The 14,855-nt window shown below is 43.2% G+C and overlaps 1 protein-coding gene across 3 annotated transcripts in view; it reads left to right on the top strand.

Annotated features, from left to right (window-relative positions):
- Positions 1 to 14,855, top strand: part of LOC139230081 (transducin-like enhancer protein 4) — a 210,638-nt gene that overhangs the window by 119,964 nt on the left and 75,819 nt on the right. For all 3 annotated transcript variants that reach the window (XM_070862001.1, XM_070861924.1, XM_070862065.1), the window contains one exon: positions 1,027 to 1,043. In XM_070862001.1, the coding sequence (XP_070718102.1) occupies positions 1,027 to 1,043 (17 nt within the window). The remainder of the gene's footprint in view (positions 1 to 1,026; positions 1,044 to 14,855) is intronic.

Below are 14,855 nucleotides of genomic sequence, written 5' to 3'. Positions count from 1 at the left end.
GTTCTATGTACGTTGATTCACTGTTGTTGCGTTTGTCCATCAGTATAAATGGGAATTATATTTTTTGGCAACAAGGGAAACTGATTCAGTTGCAGAATTGGAAACAAGTTTGTAACACAAAATTGCGATGGTATTAACCCATAGGTAGGGATACAAGGATTGGTTTAAAAGGTAGCAAATATTCAGAAAACTTGAGAAAAAAATTATAATCTATAACATTTTGTTAAAGGTATGATTTCTTGCACATCAAATTATTCTGCTGATTCATGGACATGATTAATGTAGAGTCTAGTACTGTACTTGGACTGATTTCAGTAGGCCATTCTGAGAGTATTTAGTCATAAGACCACAAATATATATCATTACACTGTACATTCTCCTCTTGCTTCAAGATGCATAGTGGGCATGTATATTACCCAGTTCATGCTTGCAAGCAGGAGCCAAACTGATTTTTAAAAAGTGGTAATTTGCTATTTGACTTTGAAGATCATAAATTTAGTGGAATCACAAAGCAAAACCATATCCTTTTTTGGATTTCATAAATTCCTATTGGGCACTATTACAGAATGTGCAGATGTGCAAAATACTGGTACCCTCTATCCTACTACATTAGTCCTATCTGCCCTGTCACAATTTTTATAGCACTGAATTACTTGTACTTTTTCTGTTATTTGCCAATTACAAATTGGGAGGGAGAGGCTACAGATTTTCCCCTCATCCACCCTCCATTTGTCTGTTATACTCTGTGTTGGATTTAAATGAGGTATTAACACCAGAATCAGACCAGGCATTTACTGGCACGGCACTGATGGCAGGTTAGTATTGGACCCACCTTGGTGTAAACTTGTTAATATAGGGTATGAAAATGTACTTTACTAGGAAACAGCCGATCTGGTGATTGGGATAAAATGATGATCATGATAACAGGTGCTTGTTTCTCCCTTCCACCCCCCACCATTTCTCCTCCATCTGTGCTTGCTTGCAACCTCGTTCATTTATTTAATGATGTGGCTTCCGTGAGAACAGACAGAGACTCAGTAAAGGTAAGTTTTAACTATTTTTTCTACAAAAGGGATAAAAATTATATCTTTGGATAACTTCTTTTTGCGTTTTTGATTTTCAATTGTTTCTTCCTGTATCTTATATTGCTACAGTACTAGAATGTAACATGAATGTTTTGGTTGGTACAATTGCAAACATTAACTTTAGAGCTGTGTCTAAAGACACTTTTATATTGGAGCTGAGGCTCCAGGAAACCCATGCTAAATGGGAAATCCATGATCCGAGTGTCCACTCTTTCCTTTTTAGTGTACCACCATATTGCTGGTATATGTTGGTGGGTTAGTGGGAAATAAGTACATGTTCTTCATTCCTTTGGCATCTGTCCTTGGGAGCCGGGAAAACTCCGCATTGTGAGAGATGTACACTTACCCTTTCTTGTGTTTATAGTGTGCCAGTGGTAGGAGTGTACTCAGCAGCTGCTGCCAATAGCACACTGTGTAAAAGCACCGTCAAAAACTTCTTTATTCTGTTTCTAGTGTGGGTTAACTGGCAAAAACTGGCTTCTTCAATTGATAAAATTGTTGTCCATGCTAAACAGGTATTAGTCAAAACTACTTTAAAAAAAAAAAATCTTGCAGTAAAAAAAGAGTTTTTAAGTGTAGATATTTGACCAAAAGTAAGTAAAAGTGACTCCTGTATCTTCTTTGAGATTTGACTTGTAAAAGTGACAATATAGTTAAAGAAATAAAGAATTTGCAATTATAGAGCACCTTTTCACTGTCTACAGGGCATCCCAAAGTGCTTCAGAACCTATTAATTTTTTTCCTGAATTTTCTTTGAGATGAGGGAACTGTTATAGAAACATAGAAACATAGAAAATAGGAGCCCTTCGAGCCTGCACCGCCATTCAATGAGTTCATGGCTGAACATGCAACTTCAGTACCCCATTCCTGCTTTCTGGCCATACCCCTTGATCCCCCTTGTAGTAAGGACTATGTTTGTGGGTGACAAATGCTGTGAGACTGGCTCGCACATAGGCCCTGTACTCTGCCGGGGTGTTCCTGACCAGAAGCTCTAAGTCATAACCCCCTTTTGGCTTTACAGTACACAGAGCCCCTTTGTCTTGTATTCTTTCTATAAACATGACCTCGTTGTTTGTCCCTGGGTCCACTGTTCCCCATAAGCAGTGATTTCGCAGATCCACCAGGATCAGGTGGGCTATAATGAAGTCTGCCCCCAATATAGCTTTGTTAGCTCCCAACTTATTAGGACGCACTTCCATTTGGTGGTCAGTGCTCCCAACTTAAGGGTCAGTGGGATCGAAAAATACCCTGTTCTTTCGTTCCCCGTGAAGCCGACTAGCTCGTAGGGCACACCGCTGGACAGGGGCAAGGAGGCTGGGTCCTCTGTGTGGACAAGGGTGCTTGAAGCCCCCGTGTTCAACAAGTAAGTTCCCTGGTTCCCCTCCACCTCCATTTTTACCCACGGTCTTCCCCACGAGTCATAGTCCAGCGGACACAGGTAGGCAGGCTTGGTGGGTGCTAGTCATAGTTCCTGCCGTATGGGAGCTGTGGGGATCTCTCTACCCATTGCTACATTGATACGGCCGGGACCTGTCAGCAGCTGCCTGAGGATTTCTACAGCGGTTTCAAACACTGTTGTGGCACCCGCTTTCTCAGGCATTGGAGCAGCTAATTTACACACACACACAAACATTCTACAAACTGCAAATGACATGAATGACCAGTTAATCTATTTTTGGTGGTGTTGGTTGAAGGGGTAATAATGCATTGGAGCACTCCTGCTCATCTCTGTATAGTGCCATAGGATCTTTTAAATTTATCTGGGCAGGTGGACAGCCTCTGTTTAACATCACAGCCGAAAGGTGCTTCGATGAGGTGTACTTTTTCATGGGTTGTTCATGGTAACTTCTGAATCAGAGTATGGTTACTGCAAAAATATACTTAAGATCTCCATTGTTTGTAATTGCTGGTGGCCTTGTCCTCATCCCAAATCCCAGGAATTGGGTCATTTGTGCCCGTGACATTTATGGTATTTTTGTGGGAGGTCAGTAATTTCAAAATGGTACCTTGCTGCTTCATGGGGAGGTGGGCCACTCCAGCCAAAGAAAGTCAACATTTTAAAAACTATGAATTTTGAACTTGCTGTTTTTGTAGAAATCTGGCATTGTAGGTGCTTCTTCGACCTGGATGGCAAGTATACTCACATAATGCAGGTGTAATTTCCGTAGGGTGCATGCAAAACAGAAATGTCCGAATATCTGGTGGGTCACACCATCCTGCAAGTCCTGCCTTTTCTGAGATCAGTAGCATGCAATTGAAAGAAGCCCTCTTGCCTTTTCCTAGCAGAATTTCTCATTGTGGGGAAAAAAAGATAGACACTTGGTGGAACTGAGATCCACCCCAAATTTTGCAAGAGCCAAAAATATCCAGTATTATTTGTTGATTTAAAATGCAGGTTTGAAAACAGCTTCTTGGCACAATTGAAGGATCAAAATAATTGACAGCAGAAAAATAGTCATTCTTTTATTAAAATTGAACTGTTTCAGATTACTGTAGTAGGTTTGATGTATGTAATTTCTTCAGGTAGCATTTTAATTTCTATTGAAATAATTTCAAATCTTCTTCAGTACTTGAATTTCATTTTTTTAAATTCTTTGTAATAGATCAAAATCCCTAAAATGTTTGCATCACAAGTAAATTAGTTTTTAAGTAACCTTATTGGCAATTGTAATATGAATAGGAAGACTGCTGGATTTAAAAAAAGCGATGACAGTTACTTTGGCCGAAATCTTACCGGGGCTGCGAGTTTGGTGGCAGATCCGCTGTCGAATCAACAGTGGGGTGGAAGTCCGCTGTGAATCCGCCTCCTTGTGAATTTCCTAAGTGCAGACCCAGCACTAAGCAGTGTGTCAGGCAATTCAGGTAGTTAAGAAGCTACTTAAAGCTATTTTAGCAGCAACAATGTTCTAATGATTTGTCCAAGTTTTCTGCAAAGTTCCCGTCCTCGGGAATCACGTCAGTTAAGTGTGTCTGGTTCTCAACAACTCTGGATTGGTTTGAATAGTTGACAACTGCAAAAGTGGTAAAAAAGCTGCCATTTTGCAGTTGTTCAATTTCCAGTCTTAGAAGCTGGAGCCTTTAGGATTTGGAATACATTTTTCAGCTTTATGGAGGTTTAAAATAGAAATTTACAGCGCAGAAAGAGGCCATTCCGGCCCATCGTGTCCACGCCGGCCGACAAAGAGCCGCGCGGCACTCGGTCAGCAGCCCTGAAGGTTACATATAAATCTATGAACAATGACCGAAAGGCAAAGAGCACCCAGCCCTACAAGTCCACCTCACACAACTGCGACACCACTTATACTGAAACATTCTACACTCCACCCCAACTGGAGCCATGTGATCTCCTGGGAGAGGCAAAAACCAGATTAAAAACCCAGGCCAATTTAGGGAGAAATAAATCTGGGAAAATTCCTCTCCGACCCATCCAGGCGATCGAAACTAGTCCAGGAGATCACCCTGGCTGTATTCGATTCCCTGTGGTACTTACCATTATATCTGCGCTGGCCAACAAAAGGTCATCCAGTCTAATCCCAATTACCAGCTCTCGATCCATAACCCTGCAGGTTACGGCACTTCAAGTGCCCATTCAACCATCTCTTAAGTGGTGAGGGTTTCTGCATCCGCCACTCTTCCAGGCAGCAAGTTCCAGATACCCACAACCCTCTGTGTAAATAAGCCCCCCCTCAAATCCCCTCTAAACCTTCCACCAACTACCTTAAAACTATGCCCCCTTGTAATAGACCCCTCCACCAATGGAAATAGGCCCTTACTATCCACTGTCCAGGCCCCTCAATATTTTGTACACCTCAATGAGGTCTCCTCAACCTCCTCTGTTCCAATGAGAACAAACCCAGCCTATCCAATCTGTCCTCATAACTAAGATTCTCCATTCCAGGCACATTCTAGTAAATCTCCTCTGCACCCTCTCCAGTGCAATCACATCCTTCCTATAATAAGGCGACCAGAACTTCACGCAGTACCGGAGATGAGGGGGTTACCTTATGATGATAGATTGAGTAGACTGGGTCTTTACTCGTTGGAGTTCAGAAGGATGAGGGGTGATCTTATAGAAACATTTAAAATAATGAAAGAGATAGACAAGATAGAGGCAGAGAGGTTGTTTCCACTAGTCGGGGAGACTAGAACTAGGGGGCACAGCCTCAAAATACAGGGGAGCCAATTTAAAACCGAGTTGAGAAGGAATTTCTTCTCCCAGAGGGTTGTGAATCTGTGGAATTCTCTGTCCAAGGAAGCAGTTGAGGCTAGCTCATTGAATGTATTCAAATCACAGATAGATAGATTTTTAACCAATAAAGGAATTAAGGGTTACGGGGAACGGGCGGGTAAGTGGAGCTGAGTCCACGGCCAGATCAGCCATGATCTTGTTGAATGGCGGAGCAGGCTCGAGGGGCTAGATGGCCTACTCCTGTTCCTAATTCTTATGTTCTTATTACTCCAGCTGTGGCCTAACCAAAGTATTATACAATTTAAGCATGACCTCCCTGCTTTTATATTCTATGCAGTGAACTCTCTATCCAGTGTCACTTCCTTGGAGCAACCTCTCTCACCATTGACAGATCGCTTCTGCCATCTCAACTTCAGCTGCCATCTGTTCCATCAGCATCGGTGCCCTTGAAAAATTCTCACCTTGGTCCCACTATGATCAGCTCCAACACCAACATCATTAGGCACACAAGCATCACCAAGAACACCTTCTCTGCAAATCACCTGATGCTGCACAGAACACGGGGCATCAGGACACGACCACATTGCTGCCCGGGACGGCCTCATCATGGCCAGATTTACTTCAGTACACCCTGGGTGCACATCATGCGCACCCACACCAACACCATAAAGCATCCCTACAAACACCATAAAGCATCCCTACAATGTCCGAGCCATTACTTTCACACTCATCAGCATTGGGATGGGGGGGCTTACTGTTATGTTTCACCATTCACTGAAACTCAATAAGCCACTTCCAAAGTAGCACAATTATATGTCCAAAAAGGCAAAGAGTTGAAAATAAAGATTTCAATGTTTGACAACACATTCGCAGAAACTTTACACGAACATTGACTATAACACCCAAGTGGCCACGCTTGTGTGTTGTTAGTTGGTATGATTGGACATGGATGAAGGTGAGTATATGGGGTAGCTAGTGAGATGGGGATATGATAATGTAGATAGAGAGAGAGAGGGATAGGTGGAGGTGCAAGGTACGTTGGTGTGAGTAAGGATGTGTAGATGTAAGATAGGGAAGGCAGAGTGATGGAGATGTGATGAGGTGTGATCTACCGAGATCATTGAAAGGTTTGCACCACTGCAGCCTGGTCCTCCTGATGACACACACCTGCTTGTGCCCTCCTGTACAATGTGCAACCAGGTTGCGTAGGTCTTTTGGGGGGGTCTCGTATGCCCATTGGAAGGGAAAGGAACATTTGGAGGGAGTCATGGCAGAGCCTGGGTGCAGCCATGCACCTTTGTGCAGTGCTTGTCAGTGTTTGCAGCACCTCAATGCTGTAGAACACTGACAGCACAACTGTCAAAATGAATATGGGCATGGTCCCTTTAAGGAAACCGACTGATGATGCGTCATCAAATGATGTCATCAGACCCGCTTCCTTTTAGTTGGCCGGGAACTTCGCAGGGCCATCTTAACAAGCCCCATCCATGTAAAATCACTTGGACAGAGGCGGTAGAAGAAGGGAGCGGGGTTTCAGTCCGCAGCCAAAGTCACTCGACTTGCTCCTGACCCAGCCTTTGATACTAATACACCCTCTCTAATTAGCATTTTTAGTGCAAATGTAGCTTCAGGCAGTGCTTTATTTTTTTAATTGTAATAGAATTTCAGATATTGTTTAAAAAATGTCAAAGAAGAATTAGACATGTTTCTCTCCAACTACCTCCCCAATAAAATATTTTTCCTTTCTCCCCCAGAAGCAATGAACCATACTAGATACAGTTCCATGGGGATTGGTGTCTTTTTTTCCTAGTGACCATTCTCTGTGGTTGAACCTACTTACTGAGTGTGTTAGTGGGCTTTTTCATTGTTGAAGGCATTGCAGTCGAGCTTGATACAGTTCTGACTCGACATCCCCCATGTATACACTTTCAAAAGAGGTTACTGGATAGTGATCAGATATTTTGTGACTCTTCACTAGCCCAGGACTTTGAAGCTGATTGTAATATCCTAACTATAGCCCTTGGTGACATCAATTAATTTAGCATAGACCAGAGTAGGTGTAAAAAAAATTCCAAAGCTAATGTACTTCCAAATTTTAATATATTTTAGGAAAGTAAAGTAATATTGGTATAAATGAAATGGACTTAAACTTGCAATGCGCAAAGGCAGTCAGTGAGTCCCTCCTCACTGTAAACTCGGGCTGAAGGGATCCCGCACCGGCCCGCTTCTACCCCAGTCCAAAAGGACTCCGGGGCCGGCCAGCTCTTCTGAGCCTGCTGGTCCGCTGGCCACAAGGAAGACGCTGGGGTGGAGTGTTCCGGCAGTACTGTGAAACATTCTGTCCGGGGCTGGCACTCAACCGACCAAAGAGACTCCGGGGCTGGCGCTGAACGGGCCGAAGGGACTCAATTTTTAAACTTTATTCAATTTTTAAACTTCTTAAACAATTCAGGAAAATTTTTAATCAATTTGGAGAACTTTTTTTCGATAACTTTTAATCAACTCTTAATCTATTAAACCTTCAATCAACTTGTGTAACTTTTTAAAAAATAATTTGGAAATATTTTTCAACTCTTAAACTTTTAAAACAACTTGGAAACCTTTGGGGACATTTTTAACCTTGGAAGAAACTTTCCAAAACATCCCTCGGAACCCCAGCGGGCAGCTGACCTTCCCAATGACTGCCCCCCAACCAAGTCTCGGGCCATCTGCTATCAGTGACGCTTCTTGGCGCCGAGCTTGAGGCCAGTATCTCGCCGTAGGCAATTAGGCTTATACAGCAGTGCCCGGTCTCCAGTCATCTTGGACCCCCTTGTCACTGGACCAAGACCGTGCTTGGCTAAGCCCATGTGGTTGACCGCCTCAAAGACTCCCCCTGCAGGGTTAATGAACGCCTCATGACTCTTCGCCTTACCCTATCCCGGAACCAATGCGCCACAGTCATCAGTGCGTACGCCCCAACACTCGATGCAACGGATGAGGCTAAAAAGGGTTTTTATTCCAACCTCGAGACATCCTTGTCCCGCGTCCCCACAGTCGACAAATTGATCCTCCTGGGTGATTTTAATGCCAGGGTCGGCAAAGACACAGCCCTCTGGGGAGGCGTGATTGGCAGAGAGGAGGTAGGGAAAGCCAACTCCAGCGGTACCCTACTCCTGACAAATATTTAGAACATGAACTCCTCATCACCGACACCGTGTTCCGCCAGAGGGACAAATACAAGGCATCGTGGCAACACCCTCGCTCCAAACACTGGCACCTACTCAACTATGTCATCATCCGAGCCAGGGATCGCAAGAATGTGCGCATCATTCGCGCCATGACGGGAGCCGATGACTGCTGGACGGATCATCGCCTAATCCTATCCATCATCAATATAAACATAGCCCCAAAGCAGAGGGGCAGCAGAAGCAGTACCGCAAAAAGTTAATGCCGGGGCACTTAAAGACCCAGCTAAGAGAGCCCTATATAGCCAGCGCCTCAGATAATCTAGCGTGCCTTGATGACCCTGAGATGCTGAATGCCCACAGCGCTTTGTCTACTCTCCAGGTCTCCATAAACCAGTGCCTGTGAAGAGACACTTGGTCACTCAACCAGAAAACACCAGGACTGGTTTGATGAAAATGATCAGGAGATTCAAGAACTAATAGATCGTAAGTGCAGAGCATTTTTGAGCCTCAAGCTACAACCCAGCTCGGGAGCTGCAAAGCACCGTTACAGATGGCTCAAGGCTGAGGTCCAACAAAATACCTGGGACCTAAAGAACAGGTGGTGGATGGAGAAAGCACAGGAAATACAACAACTGGCCGACAACCACGATATGCGAGGATTCTTCATTGCAGTCAAGGCCACCTACGGTCCAAGCTACCAAGGCCCCACCCCACTCCTGGCCAAGAACGGGGAAACACTCATCAAGGACATCAAGGCTGCCAGGGCCCACTGGAAGGAGCACTTTGAAGATCTCCTCAATCGAAACTCTGCCTTTGATTTGAGTGTTCTCAACTCCATCCCGCAGCATGCAACCCGCCACCACTTCAGTGAAACCCCAACGCTGCACGAGGTAGGCAAAGCCATAAAACAGCTTAAGAATAGCAAGGCTACAGGTGTGGATGGAATTCCTGCTGAGGCGCTAAAGTATGGCGGAGAGGTGCTGTTGGCGCGGATACATGACCTCATCTCTCTCATTTGGAGGGAGGAGAGCATGCTGGGAGATATCAGAGATGCAGTGATCGTGACCATCTTTAAAATGGGAGACAAGTCCGACTGTGGCAACAGCAGGGAAATTCCCCTGCATCAGCCACTGGGAAGGTTGTCCCTAGAGTTTTCCTCAACCGTCTTCTCTCTGTGGCCGAGGAGCTCCTCCCGGAATCACAGTGCGGATTTCGTCCCCTATGGGCACAACGGGCATGATCTTTGCAGCGCGACAGCCCTTTTTCGATCTTACAAAGGCCTTTGACACTGTCAACCGTGAGGCTTTATGGAGTGTCCTCCTCTATTTTGGATGCCCCCAAAAGATTGTCAACATCCTTCACCTGCTCCACGACAACATGCAGGCCTTGATCCTTACCCGCGGTTCCATTACAGACACAATCCACATCCGGACCGGGGTCAAACAGCGCTATGTCATCGCTCCAGCCTCTTCTCAATCTTCCTCGCTGCCATCCTCCACCTCACAGTCAACAAGCTCCCCGCTGGAGTGGAACTAAACTGCAGAACCAGTGGGAAGCTGTTTAACCTACGCCGCCTCCAGACCAGGTCCAAGATCACCCCAACCGATGTCGTTGAGCTGCAGTACGCGGACGACTGCGTCTGCACATATCCTGAGGCTGAACTCCAGGATATAGTCGATGTATTCACTGAGGCATATGAAAGCATGGGCTTTACGCTAAACATCCATAAGACAAAGGTCCTCCACCAGCCTGTCCTCGCCGCACAGCACTGCCCCCCCCAGTCATCAAGATTCACGGCGCGGCCCTCGACAACGTGGACCATTTCCCCTACCTCGGGAGCCTCTTGTCAACAAAAGCAGACATTGATGCGGAGATTCAACATCGCCTCCAGTGCGCCAGTGCAGCCTTTGGCCGCCTGAGGAAGAGTGTACGAAGACCAGGCCCTCAAATCTGCCACCAAGCTCATGGTCTACAGGGCTGTAGTAATACCCGCCCTCCTGTATGGATCAGAGGCATGAACGATGTACAGAAGACATCAAGTCGCTGGAGATATATCACCGACGATGTCTCCGCAAGATCTTGCAAATCCCTTGGGAGGACAGGCGCACTAACATCAGTGTCCTTGTCCAGGCTAACATCCGCAGCATTGAAGCATTGACCACGCTCGATCAGCTTCACTCGGCAGGCCACATAGTTCGCATGCCAGACACGAGACTCCCTAAGCAAATGCTCTATGCGGAGCTCCTTCACGGCAAACGAGCCAAAGGTGGGCAACGGAAATGTTACAAGGACACCCTCAAGACCTTCTTGGTAAAGTGCAACATCACCACTGACACCTGGGAGTCCCTGGCCGAAGACTGCCCTTGGTGGTGAAAGTGCATCCGGGAGGGCGTTGAGCTCTTCAAATCTCAACGCTGCCAGCGTGAAGAGTTCAGGCGCAGGCAGCGGAAGGAGCGTGCGGCAAATCAGTCTCACCACAACCACCCCCTTCCCCCGACTAATGTCTGTCCCACCTGTGACAGGGTCTGTGGCTCTCGCATTGGACTGTTCAGCCAGCAAAGGAATCACTTTAGGAGTGGAGACAAGTCTGCCTCGATTTCGAGGGACTGCCTATGATGACTGTAAACTGGGTGTAGGTATAAATTGTTAATTTACTTTTTTAACTGGGTAATGTTGAATTCTGTATGGAATTCAATGGAAGACCTATGCAATTATGTCTAGCCGAAGGCCTGCCTTAGTTAATAAACAAAAGGAGGGATCAGTTTGGTGATTTTATTTTTTTTAAACCTTGGTGGTTTGGGGGTGGATAGGTGGTGGAATTGATCAGCTCAGATAGATCAGATAATGGGTTTCAAATGTTTAGAAGGTTCCCATTTATACAACAGTGCACCAATTTTGCAGTTCTAGTGCAGTGTATCATTTCTTCTTCCTGGAAGGAAATGGACCGATTGGTTAAATAAATTATTTCAGCACTTTCTAGTTAACGCCTGGAGAACAAAACTGGAATGACTTTAGCTCCACAGTGATGGAAAACAAAACTTGTTTTATGGCTAAATAGGAAATATTTTTGGTACCAGAAATTTAAAGACTCATCAGAATGATTTATTTTAGGATGAAAAGCTTAATGCCAGCATTCCAAGATACAATAGCTTGCTAATTTCCTTAAATGTTTTCAGCAATGCACAAAGTAGCAGTTAGTCTCTTGTTTTATTGATCTGTCGTCTCTTAAGTGGTTCTGTGTAGGAGAGGCTTTTTATGAGTTTACACCATGTGACTAATACTGATGTTTAACCACCAGAATGTGACAATTCCCAACAGCTGCACGCTGTTTCCTTGTACAAGATAATTTATTCATGCAGGATAATGCTCTTTAACATTTAGCAGGTAATGAACATGACATAAATTTCCTCTTGCATTTAATTTTTCCCTTTTCTCCTCTACTAATGTGCAAACAGGCATTACTAGTGCTCTAAATAATAAGCAATTTCTGGCTGTCTATCAAGGGGAAATTTCAGTACAAATTTAAATTAATGATGCCTGAAATTTTTTATGGCTCTTCTGAAAGCCATTAATGTGCAAAGTAAAGGATACGCTGGTAACAATTAGTGTAGGATATAATATGAACAAGTAAAGTTTTGTGCAGTACTGATGATCTGATTGACTTTTAATTAAAAAAAATACTCTTGCATAATAAAAGTTGTTTTTTCTTAAAACACAGACCAGTACAACTTCTACTGGTTAGAAGGGATACAGAAGAAAAGTTACAGTTGATTGGTTTGACCAATTATTAGGTCGTATCTTATTTGTGACTTTCAATGGGATTTGAAGTGAGTCGATCTTGATTTTACATTTGATGTAATGAAATTTATTTCCTACACAAAATGTAATGGTGAATGATAATCATGTTTCTATTGTTGCATTATACAGTGGTTTACAGTCATATAAAGCACCCACACACAATTCTCTATTAAAGCTAAAAGCTAACATTGTCAGAATGTTGGCTTATGATCCTTTTGTCACGGTTTATATTGAGTAACTAAAAATGTTAAATTCTTAAAAATTGCCTTTTTATTTTTACAAAGCTCGCACAGTTTGTGGGATTTGCAGTCATATATGCTTTCTAAACGAATGTGTGTTGTATCCAAATAGAAGACAATTACAGTTTTCGCAGTGTAGGTTATGCTAACTATATAAGAGAAATTTCACAATTATATATATTTAAGATTAATGCATACGAGAAATGTTGCTATACATTTGCTTTCAGAAGAATTTGGCAATTGTATAAAAGCTCACCATAAAACAGCAGCAAAACAGGTGGTGCACTGATGTTTCTACATTTAGACCCCTCTTGTCCTGTCTTTTTTTAAAAAAGAGATATTTTCATCATTCTGGCGAAGGAGAGAATTGAGCAATTGCGATCATAGGCTAGTCTAAGCTGTAACAATGGCAATAGCTCTCAAAATTCAGTAGCAATTTTGAGTTTAAATGGTCCTACTCCAGTGACATTGTGAATGGAGAAGTGCTCTCAGGAGAGGGAGTTTCACTTACAGGGGTTATTGCTTGCCAGCACCTCCAAGGAATGAAATAGTTTATAAGGGTGTCTGAGATATACAAGAACAATTAGGATTACATAACCATTCTATGACACTTTCCGATTAATATGCCATTTTAGTGTTGATGTTTAAAAAGAGATGTTGGAAGCTTGAAGTTGACCCTTCTTGTTCCCATCGTTGTCAGGAAGCACTACATAGAAAACTGTCCTCTGATTTTTTTTTAGTGGCTTGCTTTTCTTAGGTCAGAAAGCATCTCCGTTATACTGTTCAACACAAAGGTTTAAGTCTGTAATCTGAACAGATAGTCCAGTTAATAAGTTTTATGGATGTTGGCTACTTAGATGATCATAGATGTTGGGCACCTGGCATCTGATAAAATTATATAGTAGTAAATAATAGGAAGTTTTTCACCCATTTTGCACAGGTTATAGCCTAAGCTTTGTGTTATTAATGCTCTCCATTCTGTTATTTACTCCTGCTGATCACTGAAATATAGTCTTAGTGAAATAAACAGATGGGCATTAGTGAAAATTATTTTTGGGTTTCTGTTGGCTCTTCAACCAATCATTATTGGCACTTTTTTTTAGTTAATTGGTGGTGGTGACTAAGGTTTTCATTTTAAATTGTGTTCTAATGTCAATTGCACTTAATTTACCTTTAGGTGCATATGTTCTGCAGAACTTGTGTGGACACTTTAATTGTTTATGGGACAATTGAATGACTTGCATTGGCTTGTGACTGAGTCGTTGGCTAGAATATGTGAATAACAACTTTTTAAGCTGCGTAGCTACCTACATAACGACTTGCAGGTCTCGCGCAGCCGGTGAGTCGGCTTTTAAGTAGAAAAACCGCGCTTGCACGGAATTTTGAATGACCCGTGCAGCCTGGGCCAAAACAAATTCGAGGGAACATTGGTGAATACATTAGTGACTTGTGTCACGTTACTGCATAAAAATATATTGGTTAAATTTAATAACGTCAATTGAAGCATAATGATAACAATTAAACAGGGTCCTGTTTTGCATGTTAAATCTGGTAGAGGAAGCAAAATGAAACTGCTCAACAATCCTGCAGATGAATATAATTTTGCCTTTTTTGAACTAATGGTGGAAATGTTGTACTTTACTGTGCATTACAGGGCAGAATGAAAATCCATGTTACCATGGCAACAAAACTGCTTTCTAGATTGCTTCCTAAGATGTATCTGCACTACAAGCAGATGTCTGAATCAAGGAGCTCTCTCTGAATATAAACAAATAACTTTTTAGGCAGGTGTTGGAAATCATATGGAAATCCTATTAAGAGGCCTCGAGTTCCTGTCTGTCAGGAAGCTGTTGCCCACAAAGGGGTTGGTTGTCTGAATGAAATGGACAGAGTTAATTCTCATTAGGTTTTGGCTTTCCCAGGAAATTATTGTCTCAGCATGTTCGCTTTCTCCTGTGAATTTGAATGTAGTCTGTTCTCCTATTGATCTGTTCTGCCTGCCCTCTGTAAATCAACACTTGAACCACAGTAGTCCTTCGAGATTTGTGATGTTTCCCCTGACTGGTCTGGGCCTGCCAGATCCTGCTTGGATTAGAGGAGAAAAGCCGAGGTTGTAGGTGCGGGAAAGGTGAAGCTGTTATATCTGCCCAGGTGATTAAAGGTTTATTGATATTGTTGAGGATGCATGTGTTTGTGTTCTGTCCCACAGCCTAGTACTATATTTCACTTCGCACTAAGTACTGTGTAGAACCAGAATAATAATTCACTTTTGCTTGAAGGTTTACAATTGTGTGCACACATTCAACAAAACAAACAGTATTTACTATTCAGACTGCAATTAATACAACGCAATCACTGCATTTAAAATTACATT

Source organism: Pristiophorus japonicus, chromosome 1, assembly GCF_044704955.1.
Source record: "Pristiophorus japonicus isolate sPriJap1 chromosome 1, sPriJap1.hap1, whole genome shotgun sequence".
Lineage (NCBI taxonomy): Eukaryota > Metazoa > Chordata > Chondrichthyes > Pristiophoridae > Pristiophorus > Pristiophorus japonicus.
This window is presented reverse-complemented; position numbering and strand designations above follow the sequence as displayed.